Source organism: Lactuca virosa, chromosome 3 (genome assembly GCF_052849685.1).
Source record: "Lactuca virosa cultivar CGN04683 chromosome 3, Lactuca_virosa_CGN04683_v6, whole genome shotgun sequence".
NCBI classification, from domain to species: domain Eukaryota; kingdom Viridiplantae; phylum Streptophyta; class Magnoliopsida; order Asterales; family Asteraceae; genus Lactuca; species Lactuca virosa.
In genome coordinates, this window is record NC_136428.1 from 429,747,741 (window position 1) to 429,767,446 (window position 19,706).

At 41.2% G+C, this 19,706-nt stretch overlaps 1 protein-coding gene across 1 annotated transcript; it reads left to right on the forward strand.

Annotated features, from left to right (window-relative positions):
* The first annotated feature begins 17,316 nt into the window (after positions 1 to 17,316).
* Positions 17,317 to 18,539, forward strand: LOC145163227 (uncharacterized). Its single transcript, XM_079082084.1, has one exon. It carries the CDS (start codon positions 17,500 to 17,502, stop codon positions 18,340 to 18,342), a length of 843 nt encoding a protein of 280 aa, XP_078938210.1. The 5' UTR covers positions 17,317 to 17,499; the 3' UTR covers positions 18,343 to 18,539.
* The last annotated feature ends 1,167 nt before the right edge of the window (positions 18,540 to 19,706 follow it).

A 19,706-nucleotide genomic window follows, 5' to 3' on the forward strand; every position in this document is an offset into this window, starting at 1 on the left:
TCCGGACCTGCTGAATCCTCTCCGTCGTCTTGAGCACCACTTCGGTGCTCCCCATGACCCTCTGGCCAACCTCACCCCAGCATATCGGGGTCCTGCACTTCCTCCCATACAACATCTCGAAGGGAGGACGATCGATACTCGCATGATAGTTGTTGTTATACGAGAACTCAGCCAATGGGAGGTAGGTATCCCAGCTACCACCGAAGTCTAGCACACATGCCCGCAACATATCCTCCAAAGTCTGGATGGTCCGCTCGCTCTGAACATCCGTCTGCGGGTGAAATGCAGTGCTAAAGTGCAGACGAGTACCCAACTCGTCATGAAACTTCTTCCAAAACCTGGAAGTGAACCGCACATCCCCGTCTGAAATCACCGAAACTGGTACCCCGTGCCGCGCCACCACCTTCCTGATGTAGATGTCGGCCAACTTCTCGGCCGAGATGCTCTCCTGGATTGGAATAAAATGGGCGCTCTTGTTCAATCGATCGACGATGACCCAAATTGAATCCACTCCCCGCGCGGTCCTGGGAAGCTTTGTGATAAAATCCATCGTGATCTCTTCCCACTTCCACAGCGGGATATCCAATGGCTGCATCTTGCCGTGTGGTCTCTGATGCTCGGCCTTGACCTTCCTGCAGGTCAAGCACCGCTCCACGTACCATGCCACATCCCGCTTCATGCAGGGCCACCAATAGTCCAGACGAAGATCCCTATACATCTTCGTCGCCCCGGGATGAATGAAGAATCGAGATTTGTGCGCCTCCTCTATCCGAACCTGGCGCACACCCCCGTGGTACGGCACCCACACCCTGCGGTGGAGGGTCAACAGCCCTCGGCTATCATAATCGAAGGAGGAAACCTGGCCTACAATCCGCTCACTCTTCCGATGTTCCTCCTTCATGGCCTCCTGCTGGGCCTCTCGAATCTGCTCCAACAGTGGAGTAACCACGATCATCCTCATGCAGGTATCCCTGATCGGCGCTACCTTGCGGCTAAGCGCGTCGGCCACAACGTTGGCCTTCCCCGGGTGGTAGAGGATCTCACAATCATAATCCTTTACCACATCAAGCCACCGACGCTGCCTCATATTTAGATTTGGCTGGTCCATGAGATACCTCAGGCTCTTATGGTTCGTGTAAATGGTACAACGGACCCCATAGAGGTAATGACGCCAAATCTTGAGGGCGAATACAACAGCCCCCAGCTTCAAATCATGCGTCGGGTAGTTCGCCCCGTGAGGCTTCAGCTGCCTCGAAGCGTAGGCGATGGCATGCCCTCTCTGCATCAATACCACGCCCAAACCTGAAATAGATGCGTCGCAGTACACAACAAAATCCTCTACGCCCTCTGGCAAGGCTAAGATCGGCGCCTCGCACAACCTCTGCCTTAGTGTCTCAAACGCCGCCTGCTACTCAGGCCCCCAACGAAAGACTACGGCCTTGTTCGTCAGCCGCATCAAGGGTACGGCTATCTTGGAGAAATCCTGGATGAATCTCCGATAGTAGCTGGCTAATCCCAGGAAACTCCGAATCTCAAATGGAGACTTCGGAACCTCCCATCTCATCACGGCCTCCACCTTAGCCGGGTCGACCAGAATACCGTTCTGGTTGATAAGGCGCCCAAGAAACTGCACCTCGCGCTACCAGAACTCACACTTGGAGAACTTGGCGTACAAGCTCTCTCTCCTCAGAGTATCCAAAACCTCTCGCAGATGCTCCTCATGCTGCTCCTGCGTCTTGGAATAGACCAAGATGTCTTTAATGAAAACTATCACGGACCTATCCAGCATCGGTCTACACACGCGGTTCATGAGGTCCATGAACGCGGCAGGAGCATTGGTGAGCCCGAAGGGCATCACCACGAACTCGTAGTGGCCATAGCACGTCCGGAACGCAGTCTTCTGTACATCCTCCTCTTTGACCCTCATCTGATGATATCCTGATCGCAGATCAATCTTGGAGAACCAAGATGCTCCCTGTAGCTGGTCAAAGAGGTCATCAATCCTCGGGAGTGGGTAACGGTTCTTCACCGTCACCTTGTTCAGCTCCCGGTAGTCTATGCACATGCGATGTGACCCGTCCTTCTTCTTGACAAACAGAATCGGGGCTCCCCAAGGCGAACTACTCGGCCTAATAAATCCTTTGTCTAGCAACTCCTGCAGCTGCGTAGACAACTCCTGCATCTCGGGAGGAGCCAACCGATACGGTGCCTTGGCTATCAGAGCCGCACCAGGGACTAGGTCGATCCTGAACTCCACCTGTCGCTCTGGAGGTATCCCAGGAAGCTCCTCTGGGAACACATCTGCGTAGTCTCGTACCACCGGAACGTCACTCACCGTCGCCTTACCCGACTCCCCGGTATCCATGACATAGGCGACATATCCTGCGCAACCCTGTTGTAGGTAACGCCTAGCCCTCGCTGCCGAACATAAAGCTGGTCCTCGTTGCGGCCTCTCGCCCTGAATCACCAGCTCTCCCCCACTTGGGGTCCTGATCCGCACCAACTGCTGCGCGCAGTCGATCACCGCCCCATTGGGGCTTAGCCAATCCATGCCGATAATAACCTTGTTCCCCCGCAAAGGTATAGGAACCAAATCTACCAGGTAGCGCTCCTCAAATAATCTCAGCACACAATCTCGGAATACCGCTGATGCTCGCACCGATCGATCATCGGCAATCTCTACCTCTAAAGGGCAATCCAACATGCCCGAAGACTCGGGAAACCTCTTTTTGAGCGCAAGAGAAACAAAAGATCGAGTGGCACCTGAATCAAACAACACCTGTACTGGGATACCGTTCACATGGAACGATCCTAATATGTATATACAGAGCACATATTAATATCATAAACATCATATAAATAGATCAGAGGGAAAGAATCATACCCGTCACCACATCGGGTGTGGCGCGTGCCTTCTCGGTAGTCAACTGGAAAGCCCGGCTCCTCACCACTGGAGCCTCTGCCTTGTCCTGCCGGCCATCGGTAATCCGCAGGGTCGCTGGAGCTGGCGCCTTCATTGGCGCTACTGCTGTCAACTGGGGGCAATTGGCCTTCTTGTGGCCCTCTGGTTGCAGTGGAAACACAACAACTCAGATGTCTGAATAGTGGGTGCAGGGGCGGTATAATCCCTTCTGAAGTGCTCCGTCTTGCCGCACTTGTAGCAGCCCGACGATCCCAACCTGCATACTCCCTCATGTGACTTGCCGCATTTCCTGCAGCGGCCTCGGCCCTGCTGGCCTTTTGGCCCAGCATCTGATCCCTTGGGCTTCTTCCCCGAAGCCCCAACCACCTGTCCCTCCTCGACCTTCCTCTTCCGGATATGCTCCAGATCAATCTCCCTCTCCCTGGCCCTGGCAATCATGGAATCCAGGGTAGGGCAAGCTGAAAAACTAACATGCTCCCGAATGTCAGCTCGTAGCATGTCGTGGTAGCGGTTCCTCCTCATGTCCTCATCTCCCACATACTGGGGCACTAGCAACGCCCTCTCCCGGAACTTGGCGGTGATCTCCGCCACAGTCTCCGTAGTCTGTCTCATATCTAAGAACTCCCTCGCCAACTGCTGGAGCTCCACTGCAGGTGCAAACTCCGCTCTGAACCGAGTCACAAAGTCCGGCCACGTCATAGCCTCAACAGTCGAGGCTCCCAGAGAGTCACCAACCGACTCCCACCAATCCCTAGCCCTATCTCTCAAGCACCCTGCTGCATATCTCACCTTCGACCCCTCAGGGCAGAAGCTGGTCAACTATGCAGACTCAATGTCTGCAATCCACCGTCTGGCCACAATGGGGTCCTTCGCCCCATGGAAATCCGGCGCACCACTGCCCTGAAGTCCTTAAAGGACAGTGTACGTGATCCCGACTGGCTGGTCGCCATGTCGCTCCTGAACGCCCGGAGGCGATCCTCCATCAGCTCAACAATCCCTTCCTTATTCGACCCAAAGATGACCGGGGTCGCATCAAGGATGCCTCTAGTGATCTCGGACGCGATAAACTCGCGTAGCCTCTCATCCACTGGTTCGGAACCTGAGCCCGAACCCGATCCCTCTCCTGAACTGCCAACTGCTGGCCTCGGACATAGTACCACCATTCTGCAATACATAATGAAAACCGTCAGTGATACTGATACATCTAGAGGGATCACATCCATCACGAGCTCCTTGGTCTTGCCTCAGCCTTTCTCGATTCAAGTACGGATCCTCTGCTTTCAATAGTATGGGCCCATACTACCTTCCATATCTATTCGTACTTTCCTCAAGAACCGCCTCGACTCCACCAAGTCACTACTACTGTTACCGATCTCTACTACTCTCATCCTAGGCTTACCCTAGGGAAAATCTCTGACACCACCCAAATCGGTTCTCAGCTGCTGAAGGCATCCTTGTAATGCCAATTAGCCATTACCTGAATACCATCACATGTAACGAGGCTCAGATAATCCTTCGAGTAAAAGACTCGTCCCTACAACGGTTAGACTCAAACAAGAGATGCGCAACAGGGTCAAATCCAATCCTCTAAGATTATACAACCCTTATCACATGTGACTTAACGTATTCACCTAACAGCTAACTCCCATCACTCAAAGTCCCACAAAGCACAAAGAAAGCAGCATTCAGACCAAAGGGATCGATCTCAAGCAATCCTATCCTCAGAACAGGAAACTTTACTAGCATACAATGTTGAGCTCATACTACCAGGCATAACCTAAACAAGCTATCCTATTACTGTCTACTCAATACTAGCATGCAATTCTCATAATCTGAAGCACATAAAGCAGGCACATAAGGCATCATTCCTAGATCCTTAGTCCTATTCTAACATGTTGTTCTACTGAAACTGATAAACATAATATAAACTTGTATGGGTACTTTGGGGAATACTTACTTGACCTCGGCCGGTCGCGCATATCACACACTTCATTCTTTCTCAAAACTCTTTTAACTTAGCTTTTAGAAAACCATTTTTCTTGTAAAAATATTTTAAATCCCTTGATTTGAGTTCAGACACCCCGAAGGTGTGTCCGAATCCCTCAAACCAGGGCTCTGATACCAACTTGTAACATCCCAAATTTCGAGTCCAAAAATTTCATTTTAATTAACGGATTATAAAACATTCATAAGAAAACTGCGTAACAATATATCATTTTGTGAATCAATGTATCATGTCTGAAAACCCAAAACATATAATAGCAACATGTCAGAGTACAATCCCAGAATATCTCAAGTGCGGAAAATCAATGCGTGTGTGTATGATGTGCCGCTACCGCGCCAGCTCTTTCCCCTTCGCTAAAGAGGTACCTGAAACCAAAACTGTAAATTGTAAGCACGAAGCTTAGTGAGTTCCCCCATCGTACCGCATACCATACAATCACATAACATGCATATACTGTCAGGCATATCTGGGTTCCCGACTATAACACCCAAATTTTCAAAACAATTTTTCACATTTTATAAAACACATTTTCATTCATAATCGTTATAAAAACACCATTGTATCACATAGTCAATCATAACATCATATCCCAAGATCATAATAAAAATCTCCCCGTGTGTGTACTGATCAAACCGGCGCCTTCCCGCGATCCTCGCTGGTACCTGAGACACATAACACAACACTGTAAGCATAAATGCTTAGTGAGTTCCCCAAAATACCACACGCAACACATATTAGCCACTCGAGGCTATAACTCTGATGACCCTCTGGTCAAGGTGTCTCTGTGGGACCCTCCAGTCCCATAACTCTGTGGGCCCTCTAGCCCTAACTCTGTGGGCCCTCTGACCCTAACTCTGTGGACCTTCCGGTCCTAGCTCTGAAAACTCTGTAACATACATAGCATATAACACATAGAAATCACATCATGCAAAAGCATACATCATACTCTGTCTCATAGCTCTAATTACCACTCTAGGTAAAGTATAGTGAGAAGACTCACCTCGGGTAACTCGGTAAAGCTCGAACTCTGTAAAATCAGGTCTAGCCTCCGCCTAATCATGTAAAATAAATACTCTCAATCAATACATCTCTCAAGGCTAGACTATTCCTCCTCTTAGTACTCTCATAAGGGTAAAAGACCATTTTACCCCTCTCATAACTCAAAGGCCCCACTATAGACCAAACCCTAAAAGTCAACCAAAAGTCAACCCTCCGGGTTACGCTGCGCGTACCAGATGTGTACGCTGGGCGTACCCGGCAGTCTCAGAATCGGGGAACGCCTCCCCGTACGCCGCGCGTACTGGGATTACGCCCGGCGTAAATCCCAGTTTCAGTCCCTTAACTCTTGAGGTCTTAAACAGTTAAGACTCACGTCCAACTTTTAGATCTGACCATTTCTAAGCCTCTTAATCCATAAAGTCGATGACTTTAAGCCTTTGCATGGCTGAACAAGTCACTAACACCCAAAATATACCATTTCCTAACACTAGAAGCCCCAATACTCAAGCATGATCTCATATCCACGACCAAGATGGGAACTTTATGGATCTATAACACAAATACCACTGAAATGGGACAGATCTAGGTCCATGGAGCTCATTACACTCATAAGGTCTCCACCTTTGGGACTTTTAACCCTAAAATGGTCCATGAAGCAACAAACCAAATTAAGAGGAAAGTTTTGAACTTTATACCTCCAAATGCAGCTCCTTCCTCTGTAGATCTCAGATCCAAACTTGCACTTCAAGCTCTAGTCTCCACAAACTCCTCTCCTTCTTCTTCACTAGCACACCAAGGCACTTTTAGCTCCAAAATCACACACACTCACTAAGAACGATGAAAAGTTCTCTCTTAGGGTTTTACTCACTGCTATGGAGGCTGAGAAATAAGCCTTAGCATCCAATATATACGGCACAAGTCAGAAATTAGGGTTTGCACCTGGACACATTACGCCCAGCGTAACCCTGAGTACGCCCAGCGTACTCAGGCGAGTCCGCGTCCAAAATAAGCGCATGAGTACGCGCAGCGTACTCTTGAGTACGCCCAGCGTACTCATTTGCTACCAATTCCTCTTAAGGGCTTAACTTGACACTTTGAATAAAAGAAGGGCTAAATAGTTGTACCTGAATTTCGGGATGTTACACCGACCTACCCCTTCGATCCTCTCGACCGGATACCGCCTAGCATATCCGGGTGCTGGCCTCCCCTTCGGTCCTCTCGACCGGATACTGCCTAGCATATCTAGGTGTTGGTCTCCCCTTCGGTCCTCTCGACCGGATACTGCCTAGCATATCTGGGTGCTGGCCTCCCCTTCGGTCCTCTCGACCGGATACTGCCTAGCATATCTCGGTGCTGGCCTCCCCTTCGGTCCTCTCGACCGGATACTGGGGACTATTTCACCCCACCACTACTACCACATAACATGTAACACATAATCATATTCCATCTAGCATGACTGGGTATGACTACCCCCTTCGGCCCTATCGACTGGGAATCTTGGGGACTATCTCCCCTACTACTAACATCATATCATACTAGCACATAACATAACAGGTAGTAGCAACCTAGATGAATATCACAAAGACAATCATCAATCATACAACTTCTACTGGTGGGCTGGCATTGTGGCCGTAGACCCACCGCTACTGGAAGGTAACTCACCTCAAACGAGTAGCTGTTGATAATCTGTGCGGGAAGTATCTATCTGATGCCGCTCTGGAAGTCCTCCGGCTATAATCCCCCCAAAACACTCAGTCAGAATCTGATATCTACTCTTAGGGTAAAATGACTATTTTACCCCTAACCAAGACCAAGTCAAAGTCAAAGTCAAAGTCAACTTCCAGTTGACCCGACTCGCCGAGTTGGGCAGCCAACTCGTCGAGTCCCTATCTCTTTAACTGCCCTCATCCACGTCCCTACTCGTCGAGTTTAGCAACAACTCGACGAGTTCTCCTTCTAACGTAACCATGGATGAACCTTCATCCGACTCGCCGAGCGGTATGAACGCTCGTTGAGTCCATTTTCATCCTATGAACACGTCCTGTCCTCGACTCGCCGAGTTGTATGAACAACTCGTCGAGTCGTTCTTCAAGGGTTGGGAGGTTTCCTTGGACTCGCCGAGTCTGCTCGTGCACTCGTCGAGCCCTATGAACTCCAAGACTATGGCTTATCCCAATACGTTTGGGTCACTCCCTAGAACCCTCTAAAACCTTTCTTTCACTCAACTGGTTCCCATGAACCATAACAGAAAAGAGGAGTCTAACCTCGGACTCGCCGAGTCCCAAGAACGACTCGCCGAGTCGCTACAGTCCAAGTCTTATTTCTCCGATTTCTTGCGTACAACTCTCGTCCAAATGATAGATCTAGGTCCCTAAGCTCGATCTAGCACGTAAAGTTACGAACTTTACGTGCATGCATGGGACTTTGAGCCTAAAATGCCCAAAAAGAAGCTCTTAAGATGCATGGGGCCTTCCATGGGTGCAAAAGCAACCCCTAACTGCCTTGTGACCCTTCCATGGATCTAGATCCGAAGCTTCAACCCCCAACCATGCTTGCAATCATGGTTGGTTACCAAGAATGGCTTATAAAAGCCCTAAATCTCCCCAAAAAGGGATCTAACAAAAGAACAAGCAAGGTATAGACTTTATACCTTCTGTGAACAGCAAATGATGCACCAAACTCGAATCCTTCAGCCTCCTCTTGATCCTTCTATGCTTTTCCTTCTTCCTTGTAGTCAAAATCCACAAAAATCACTCAAAAGCCTTAGATCTTGCACCAAAACACTTATGGTTTGCTATGGAGGGTTTCTGGGAGCAATAGGGACGAGTGGGGGCTAAATAAGATGATTAAATAGGGTGCAAACCCTCAGATTAGGGTTTTTGTCCAGACAGAGCCTACTCGTCGAGTCCAGGACCCGACTCGACGAGTCCCAAACTTAAATCCCGCGTTCTATCCCGCTTCTACTCGGTGAGTTGGGCCATCAACTCGCCAAGTCTCAGGCCAAAAATGAAAAATTACTTAAATCAAATACATACCAAGAACCAGGTGCTACACCAAAATACATGGGAAATCCCCAGTTATCACATCGTGACAGGAAGGTTGTCACGTCATGAAACTAGGCTTTCCACAACTTAATGGATTCAGCCTTCCATTCATTAATCCATCCACTCATTCCTTTCAGAAGGCTTCCTAACATCCAATACATCCTAAATATCGATGCTTTTCAGCCATGCATGTCCATTGTGAGTCTAAAGCTCAAACTAGGTCAAAAATGGAGAAACATCACCAATGATCTCATGCATGAGTTCAATACACTAGCAAACTCCAGATCTGAACCATATGATCTACAAAGGACCTCAAGGATCCATAAAGTTGCCAACTTTATGGAATCCCACCATTTCAACTTGCTTACACTTGAAGATAAAGGGACAAAAACTTGGATCTAGCAACCTAGAGCAATAAATTTTGGGTCTTGAACACTTACAAAAGTCCAGAGATGCCCAAATGAAGTCCCAAATCTTGCCAATATGCTCACAACATTATCAAAGCCTTATTCTTCCTTCAAAAGCAACCAAAAACACCAAGGTGAGCTCAAAAATGGAGCAGCGGGATTAGGGTTTCTTCAAGATGGTTTAGGAGGTGATGGAAGCTGAGGGTGAAGGAAACCCTAGCCCCTCACTTCCTTTAAATAGGGTCTACGTCCGAAAATTTGGGTTTTACCCTGCTCAGGTGTCACGTGGTGACACTTAAATAAGACTCACGACTCGTGCAACCATGTCACATCGTGATGATGCTTCCCTCATGTCGTAACCCATCCAAAACTCATATTTTAGTTAAGATTTCATACCTTGAGGATCCAGATGTTACATCTCATGTGCCGCTAACTGCCTACGACATTCTTGCAGCTCCTTTTGCAATTCCATTATCATTTGGTCCTTATTAATGGCTTGCATAATTTGTGGTGGCGGTGGGGGTTCAGAAGCATACGAGCCTTTCCCAACATCTCGTCATGCCTGCTTTTGTGGACGCTCATAATTAGGTGACATATGAGATGATGGTGTGAGAGATGATGCCATGTAAACGTTTGGAGTAGGTAAAGCATCTTGTTCAATCTATGCGTAGCTAAAAGGCCATCAGGCCACACTTCTCTATAAGTTAATTTCCTCCTAACATAATTATACATGAATTGTTAACATCATTATACATAGGGGCGAAAATGAAAATTTTATATAAATAATCATACATGTTGAACACCAAGAAACGTATCACATTGCTACTTATTTAAATCCTAAGCTTGGACCATCCAACAACCTGATGGATCACATTCAGTTTTCGGGTAGCAAACAAATCGCCGACTGGAAAACTCTATAAAATCCATATTTGAAAGAAGCATGTATCAAAATATTAGCAACCAGAAAATGTTAAAAGGATAATCATGTATTTTACCTTAAAAGCGTATAAAAATATACATAAGTTGTACGTCAATTTTTTAGGTTTTGTTTCTTTTTGTTCGACATGATGAATAAGCTTATGAAGTTTATTGAATACCGTCTCCGACTGAGAGTATAAATGATCCAAAATTATCCTACCCACAGATATCTCCAACACCAAAATAGTACACAATTAGTTCCATAAATAACATTACTAATAATATCTATAATTTAACGACATGATACGTATTAAAATCATTAAAGTTGGATACCAAACGGAAATAATCCTCCTTCACAGACAGACGAGGTAACCGATCATTGAACCCTTCCCCAACAGACATAACAAACAGACTCGAACCGCATCCTCCTCCAATAACTCAGTAAGAGATGTTTCGAAGACATTAAAAACATCTTTCAATTTTACCAATTCATTCGCCTTCACCCTAGGAAACACACGTACTCAGAAGGCATGATCGGAATTTGAGGCTATAAAATATCCACCAAAATAGAAGTCGGTGACAAGGTAGAATTCCCTCATCAAAACGTCAGCTCGTGCTCGTCGATCTCAAAAAGCATTTCATGTACTGGGCTTCAAGGATTTGTCACAACTTCTTTGCATGATACGTAATGTAAAAACAAATGATCCCCTTTTACCCCGGAAGGCATATTTAACTGTCACAACCAGGACAATTCTATACTTTTGTAAACATAACAATGACAAAATTGTAACCAAAACTTGAAAGCAATGCAAGATGTTTATTCAATGACAACAAAATTCCATCAAACATTCTATACAAACACTTCAAATGGTCAACGAAAGATTTGAAACCCTAAAAATCCCGGTTTAAGTCCATTATGGACTAGGATTTCCTTATTGGGCCTAATGGACTAATAAGTTTCCAATTTGACGAATTTGGGCTTAGAACCCTTAATTGGGCTCTAATTCAACCCACCTTCATGAGATTTAACATTTTGGGCCATATTGGGCCTAAAATGGAATAAACTACTCCAATAAGCCTTATTGGGCCATAACTAACCTAATTAGCTTTAATGGGCCATAAAACCCATTCTCTCATGCTAAATGGGCCGTGAACCATCCAAATAAGCCCAATGGGCCAAAAACCTCCTCTATGAACCTCATGATTTCGAACCAAGGCTAGAGGTGGGCCAAATTAATCCATGTTTCTTTTATTAAGCCCAACTCAACCCAACATCAATTAACAAAAAAAAAGGAAAAGAATTGTGATAAGAGTGGACTTAGGAGGTGCCACCTCCATATTGCCCATCATGTATCCATGCAAGACTTACACTTCCCCATGCACCTATCATTTCACTCCTTCTCTCCTCTCTTCTTCTTATCCTCGGCCGAAGATCACACACACACACATTTTCAAATCTTCTCCAAACCACCTTCAAGATCATCCTCCATCTTCCATCAATATATCTTGAATTTTGCTTGAGTTTTTAAGGATCTTCATCAAGTTTTCTTCAACCTTTGGTAATTTGGTATCAAACACAAACATCTACTTCTATCTTAATACTAAAAATCCTTCTTACATAGCTTTATTTCATGATCTGATTCACTAGAGCCCATCTAAGTTCGAAAGTCCCTCAAGGAGCTTGTTAGGGCCAAAAACAACACCATCTTCTTCCACTTCTACCTCAAAACCGAGAACAACTAAGAAAGGTGAGTTCATACCCCATTTTTTTCGATTTTTACTTGTTTTGGGGGGGAGAATACAAGTATTATGTGTTGATATATGTGTGTATGCTTGTTATATGTGATTTCTTTGGGTTGTGTTGTAAAAATATGATATTACTTGCTATATCTCGAAATCTATGGCTAAAGTGTGAAGGATACATGAACAATAATAAAATAAACAACATATTTCAAAGATCTAAGAATCTTTATGTTTAAAAGGTGAAAAACAAGGCCAAGATTGTCATAGGTGTCATTTTTGCAAAAATAACAAAGATTTGGCTAAAAGATGACATTTTCGATTTTACAAGGATAATATGGTATATATATATATATATAAAATATGATTTTTATGGAAATAAAACTTCTCAAAGGACCAAAAACATAACTTTTTGCTTATTGGGCTTATATTTGGGCCCCAACGGTTTTTGGGCCCAAATTTGCGAAAATATGGAAGTTTGGGACTAAAATTGTAAATTTATCAAAGTACAAAGTCAAATACGTGAATGAATTAAGTTCAAGGGCTGAAAATGACCTTTTTCGCTAAATTGGACTAATAATGCAAAGTTTTTAGATTTTGGGCCAAAAATGTAAATTTTTAGCAAATAAGGGCTGAAAACGTCAAAAGTGGTATTTTGGGCTGAAATTATAATTTAAAATCTTATGTGGGCTGAAAATGCCAAGTTAAATAATCTAATGGACTAAAATGTCATTTTTCATCAAAAATGACTAAAAGTGTCATTTTGTACCATTAAGAGTTGAAAATGTAAATTTTATATGAAAATGGGACTGAAATGATCAAATAAACATTTTGAGCCAAATATGTAAATTCTAAAAGAATTTCATTAAAGATATAAAATTTTACAACAAGAAGGTTTAAAAAAATGGTATTTTTATAAAAACTAAAAATATCGTTATAAACAACACTGAGTATTTTAACATCAAAAAGTAAACACTAAGTGTATTTTAAATCCTATACTACAATTTAACGACAAAACAGATAAACCATTCAAGGATTGGGTCCAATATCGATTATTGGGCCCGATATAAACAAAACATGTATATTGGGCCTTGGTGACCCAATTACAAGCCCGACGGGCCTTTATTAGCTTCGACATGCTATTGGGCCTTAGTGGCCCATTTGCATTGCTAATATGGTCCTAAACATTCATCATATGCTTAATGGGCTATAACGTGTCTGTAGCATACTCGACAGCCTGTAATAACATACAGAGTTAGTGGGCCTCCGTTGTCCTCTTTTTTTTTGTCTGTTAGGCTTACCTTATATTCACGTAAACATAAATCGGGTTGTAAAACAATGTTATTCAATTTCATTTGGATTTAGTGAGAAATAACGGGTGGCACCAATAAGTGTCGGTCGTAGTCTGTAGTTATAATCAGAGTCTCCTGGAGGGAGAGCGAGAGTTTGTGTATAGATCTATACGGGGGTAACTCCCCCACACCTGAGTTGTTCGCTACAGTTAGACTCGGCCAGTCTAGGGTGACAAAATCTTAATTCAAAACCGACATTCGATAAAATGCCAAGACATGCGAATTAGTCATTATTATGCATGGTTATAACGACTCACATAGAGATCCATTACCATCTAAGTAATCATGGGAAATCATATTCATACGCTGTGACGATGCAAAATGATTATACAATAATACAAAACTATCATACTATTTAAATCGGAAAACATCGGGTTTTCCGGGGAACGATATTTTTCACTCCTACTTACAACAACTATGATACAAGGAACAATTATGAAAGACATTTCACTTTTACATGTTTTGAAATCATATACACGTATACTTATGGATCATCACACCTTTTTCGTAAACAATTTTTGTTACAGAAAATATCGGATTTTCTGGGTTTTAAAAACAATGCAAAACATTTTTACATCAAATCTGCTTATGAACTCACCAACATTATATATGTTGACCGTTTTCAAAATAACTTGTGTTCTTAGGTAACCGTTAGATTGAAGTATTATCAAGCGTGTTTCTGAAATGTTTTTAGTGTAATGTCAATCGATAAACAATTTATGTTTTGGATTATGTAATGTAAACAATGTACTTGATGTGAACAATGACGGTTGTAATGTATTAATGCATGGTGATGCTTATGTTATGTTTCATGTATATTCATTGTGATGATATTTCAATGTAAGTCACACGAGCCCTCGGACGTTTCCGTCGTCTGGTTCGGGGGTGTGACACTAACCATCTACCAAAACACATCTTTCGGAACATAGCCTCACATAGCGGGGCGTAGTTATGTGAGTACAAGGGTTGGCCTTGGCCCACCCTACACATATTTGAAGTCTTATATATAATATATAATTTTGTTAAGTAAAAGAAACTATGTTTTCATATGGCCCACCCCTTGAAACTATTACTACATACAATTGTTTGTTAAAAGATTATGTTTATATATTTGAGTTGTACTGCTATGATCCTCTATCTTGAGCTCATACTTATTATTTTTATATTCATATTTGGGTTTTACTATTGTGCTCCTCTATATTGAGCATATACTTAAATATCTTTCAAATGCTTTGAATCTTATTTATGGAAATGACCTTTTGAGTTTTCCTTTTTATATGTAATCCATCAAAGTTATAAAAAACAATCCCTAATAAATTTGGTTATTAGTTGTTGATATGAATTAATTCTTTGTATTATTGTATTATATGTATGATTTCACTACATATACATTTATTTTTTTTAATAAGAATATAAGATTGTTTGTAATTGGAGTTATTTATGATTAATGAATTTCGTTGAGTAATGGGTACAAAGCAAAAAGATTAGATATCGCTAAACTTTTTAGTTTAGGCTCCATTTTGGATGATTTTAATGATGTAAGAGATCATCGTATGCAATTTAAATGAACAATTTACTTAGAATGCATACATTGCTATATTTTGTTATCATTTGAAGTATTTTGCTACTAATTTATATGTTGTAGATTATTTGGTCTACCCTTCAATAAAATCCTAGCTCCGCCACTGGGTCTGACCCTGAGTTTATCCACAACAGTTGCAGGTTTGCAAGATATCCTGAGAAAAGCATCAAAAACACCGTCATGCTGCAAAAAAATTAAATAAATAAATAAAATAAAATTCAAAACAATCCGAAATGAAACAGGCGGAACACATTGTGTTGAACATTCCATACGTGTTCTTCATTTTCCGAAGTAGTTCGTCGCATTCCAGACATGTTTTATGTGTTTCCTAATGCATTTTATGTATTCCGGACTACAAATTTTCAAAATGGAATAAAGTAAGGCATTAAAAAAACTAATTATCTAATACTGTAGTCCTTACTAAAACTAAAAATACTATATAATTTATACATATTCAAAGTTTAAAGGTAACATTCTAGACTTGTTCTTCAAGTTCTAGACCATTTTTTCATGTTCCAAACTCACTTATTTACAAATTTAATCAGAAATTTAAACAATTAGAAGCAAAGGAGTGAAGAACTCAACCGTAAAATCTCCACTCATCGAAATCAGATGTCGTATCTTCTTTCTCCACTTGATCCGAAATCTAACGATATTCCAAAATGTATTTCATAATAGCTTTTGTAATTATATGTATCCATAATCCAATACAAATGGGCCGGACCGGATCATTTCGGTCCGAAATGGACTCTAAAATGGTCCATTCCAAAGAAGCTGATTATTTTTAAAAAAAAAATTCATACAGGTTACTTAAAAAATACAATAACAAGATGGCTAGACTACTCAATTAGGCAATATATTATCCAAAAGTCTTGTTCAAAATAAATTTTTTTAACATTGATCATTTTATAGTTTTATAAAATCTCTCGTTTTCATAAAACTCTCCACATATATATGTAGGTAACGATTGATGTAATGGATTGTTACCATATGAGATTATTTGAAGGCTAATATCAACCCATATTTGTCTAGATTTCTTCACTCAAATTCTTTCTTGCAAAATACAATTAACTATTATTAAAGATATGTTATGTGTTTTATGGTCAGTTTGATTATCTTCAAACATATGAGAGAGAAATATATGAACTATAATAGTTCGACCACATGCACCAACACATTATACTTGGTTGGGTGCATTGATTTATGTAAAGTCTGAACGCAAGTATAGTGAGATTCTGGAGTTACGATGAAAACGTTAATATTCTAGAAAGTCTTTGCAACAGAGTTATGACGCCACCTATGTGTGATAATTCCCCGTATTGACATGAATATATTGATGTTTCACCAAAGTCGTGCTTAAGTTACAATGTTACAAGTTTAGGATTATGAATATGATGACCAGGCATGGGTGTGACATTATGTGTATTACTTACATAGTTATATGGAGTTTCATTACACCTATTTTGTTTATTCATAATATTTTTACAATAATGTATTTATGTATGTTTTATGAAGTCTTACCTCTATGTTGTTCATCATTTTTTTCAAACTTGACATTATGTGTCTCGTGTTCTAAGACCGAGGGTGATAGTTGAGGCACTTACGATGGCTCGTTGTTTAAACTTTGAAATAGTTTTGGATATATGTGTTATCGTGTTACTCATGTCTAGTTAGAGTACAAAACAAGGAAGGATTGTATTCATCACATGTGATTTACGTTGCTTATGACTATATGTTGTTATTCTCGTTCTTCCATTTTTAAGGGGTGTTACATTGTGCCATATTCCTTATAAAAAACATAGAGCATCAATTTCACATAAAATGCCATTTTTCATTAAAAAAGAATTATTAGCAATATGGTATGAGATATTGATTCCTATTTGGCGACACATTTTCATCTCATTGCAATGGTGGATTTAGAACTCTCTGTCGACTGCTTTAAAAACCATCGAGACACTCTATAGAAAATTTTACCCATCTCTTTAGATTTTTTTTGCCTACCCCCTTTAATCACATGGACTCGATCTCCCCTTGCCTCATTGAAGTTGGTAATGGTGTATTGAAATTTGAAAGCTATCTTTGTTTTAGAGAAGGGTCACACCCGCTTGATATTTTTTGTGACACCTATTAAAAAGTATATGACCTAACAGTATTGAAGTTAAATAAAATGTTTTTAGCCTTTAAGTTAAGAGTTTAATTGGAAATTAAAGAAAATAAAAATAAAAAAATTGCCACCGAATCCCGGCTCCGGCTCATTCTACTCTTAAGGGCTATTTAGTAATTTCCGCTGTAAACCCCGCATAAAACCCCAAAGCACCATCAAGAAGTCTTCGCCGGCGAGAGAGAAGAAACAGATTCATTTCATTCCATCTCTCCGGTCGCTCTCACTTTCAATCCTTGATCACTCTCACTGATCTTGATATTGAATCGTCAATCTTTCCGATTCTCGTAATAAGAAACCACAAAGAAAGATAATAACATCTGTTATCAGTTTGTTGTTGCGTTATCGAGATTCAGAGATACATATAGATGGAGGCCCAAATTGATGAACCAGAGACGATGATTCTAGAGATCAACTTGATCTCAGCACAAGGGTTGAAGATTCCTCCATCGGCTATGATGCGCCGTATGCACACCTACGCTCTCGCATGGGTGAATTCAAACGCCAAACTCTGTAGCGATCTTGATTGCGTCGGTGGCGAAAACCCTACCTGGAACGAAAAGTTCATCTTCCGAGTTTCTCAGGATTTCGTCAAAGGCGACACCTCCGCCGTTCAATTCCATATCTACGCCGTCGGATACATTCGGGACTACTTTATCGGCACCGTTCGTTACCTGTTAAGCAGCAGCCCTAATTACACTCCTAAATCCGGCCCGACGATCGACGTTCCAGCTTTCTCCGCCCTGCACATCCGTCGTCCTTCCGGTAGAGTTTGCGGCATTCTTAACATCGCTGCAACCGTTCACAACAGCTCCGATTTCGCTTCCTTGACCGGAATCTCCGCCATCTGTTTCCGTGACCTAATGGGAAAACACAACAAAATCTTCAATCAATCACGGCAAGTCTCACGGCGTCTCAACCATGTCGGAGTCAAAAGTAACGAGCAATCTTCTGAACCGGAATCTTGCAATTCATCGTGTGAAGAGTCGGTTTGTTTCTCCGATGATACGGAGTCCATAGCCTCTAACTCGTCGTCGTCTACCACCGTAACGGCGTTTAGCGACAGTAACGGCGTCAGATCAAATCTTATAGTGGCGGGAAAGAAAGAACGGAAATCGGACGGTGCTAGTTTGTTGTGTGGGTTGACGTTGCAGAGAAGATCTGGTCTGTCAGATCAGAATATTGAAACGGACGGTCAAGATTTGGATTAACGGTTACAGTTCGTTGGTGGTTGAAACTTGAGAGTGAGGTCAATCACCGTTTTGACCCTACACTTTCAAAACTTTATCTTATACGAAAAAGAAAATATATTCCTAGTTATTACATGATTTCTTGTTTTTTTTTCTTGATATTTTAATATCGAAAAATGTTTTTTTTAGTGTGATAAAATTTGTAAGTGTGTTCTCGAATATGGAAGCAAATGGAAAGAATGAAAATTAAATAATTCTTGTATATCTTTTGTGAAAAAATCTATCACTTTCTCTAGGCCAAACATTTAGTTTATAAAACAGTTGTTTAAAAACACAAAGAAAAATAATATTTTTTGTTCACTTGTTATTGATAAAATAATTAATATCATCAACGATGTTATAAAAAAACACAAAAATTGTATAAAAAGCATCACAACGACATGAAACACTTAAGACTACTAGAAATGAGGGTGGTGTTCATATGTTATAACTAGGTTATGGAATGTTGAGAGAGAGAGAGAGAGATTTGATTGGTTAGAAAGTGGTTTTGCCTATCATTGTCGTTACCACGCCTCTTACAATAATATGATGGTGAGACGGAGCTAGGTTATGGGTTGCAACTTTAGCCATAATGACATTATGATGACCCATACCCAACACTCTAACAATTTTTCTATGTTCGATGACCATGTTGACCATAAGCGTGAAAGATAAATTAATGCTCATTTTATAACATCATATATACGATATAAAAGAAAAAAAACTTTGTTTAATAACCTAAACTTATGAAAGAATACGTTAATGGCCATTCTAAAAATGAGAATTTGGTTTCTCAAAATTCAATTTTTTTCCTAACTTATGTAAAACGTTTCTAGTGTTTTATGTAGAAAAGTCTTTGGATTTTTTTTGATAAAGCCATAATTTTTTTAACAGATATTTAATATTTTGATCAAATTAACGAAAATTTGAGAATAAACAATCCGTCTGATTAATTGTATCGGTGATCTTTCTAACAAACATGTTTAGGAAATCAGAATTAAAATCATGTAAAATAAGAAATAATAAGACTATTTTACTTTGTTTAACGTTTTATTATTTTCTAAATTTTAATAATATTTGTTGATGTGATGATTAAAAAAAAGAAACAAATAAGATTTCATCCTAGGATCTATATTAAAGTTAATGCATGTTTTATTGTTATATATATATAAATATATATAAGGTTTTAAAGTTTTAAAATTATTGGGTAATCAACTTTATTAGTAGTTTACTTTTTGTCACTAAAAAGTTTTTATAAACACTTGTGATCCTAAACCCAAACTTTTTCTTTTAATTTTACTAATTTTTAGTCGATTAAAATACTTATCTAGCATAGTGTTATTTAT

What these genes read in the sequence shown, in the direction of transcription:
- LOC145163227 (XM_079082084.1), top strand. Translation starts at nt 17,500, where the DNA reads ATGGAGGCCCAAATTGATGAACCAGAGACGATGATTCTAGAGATCAAC.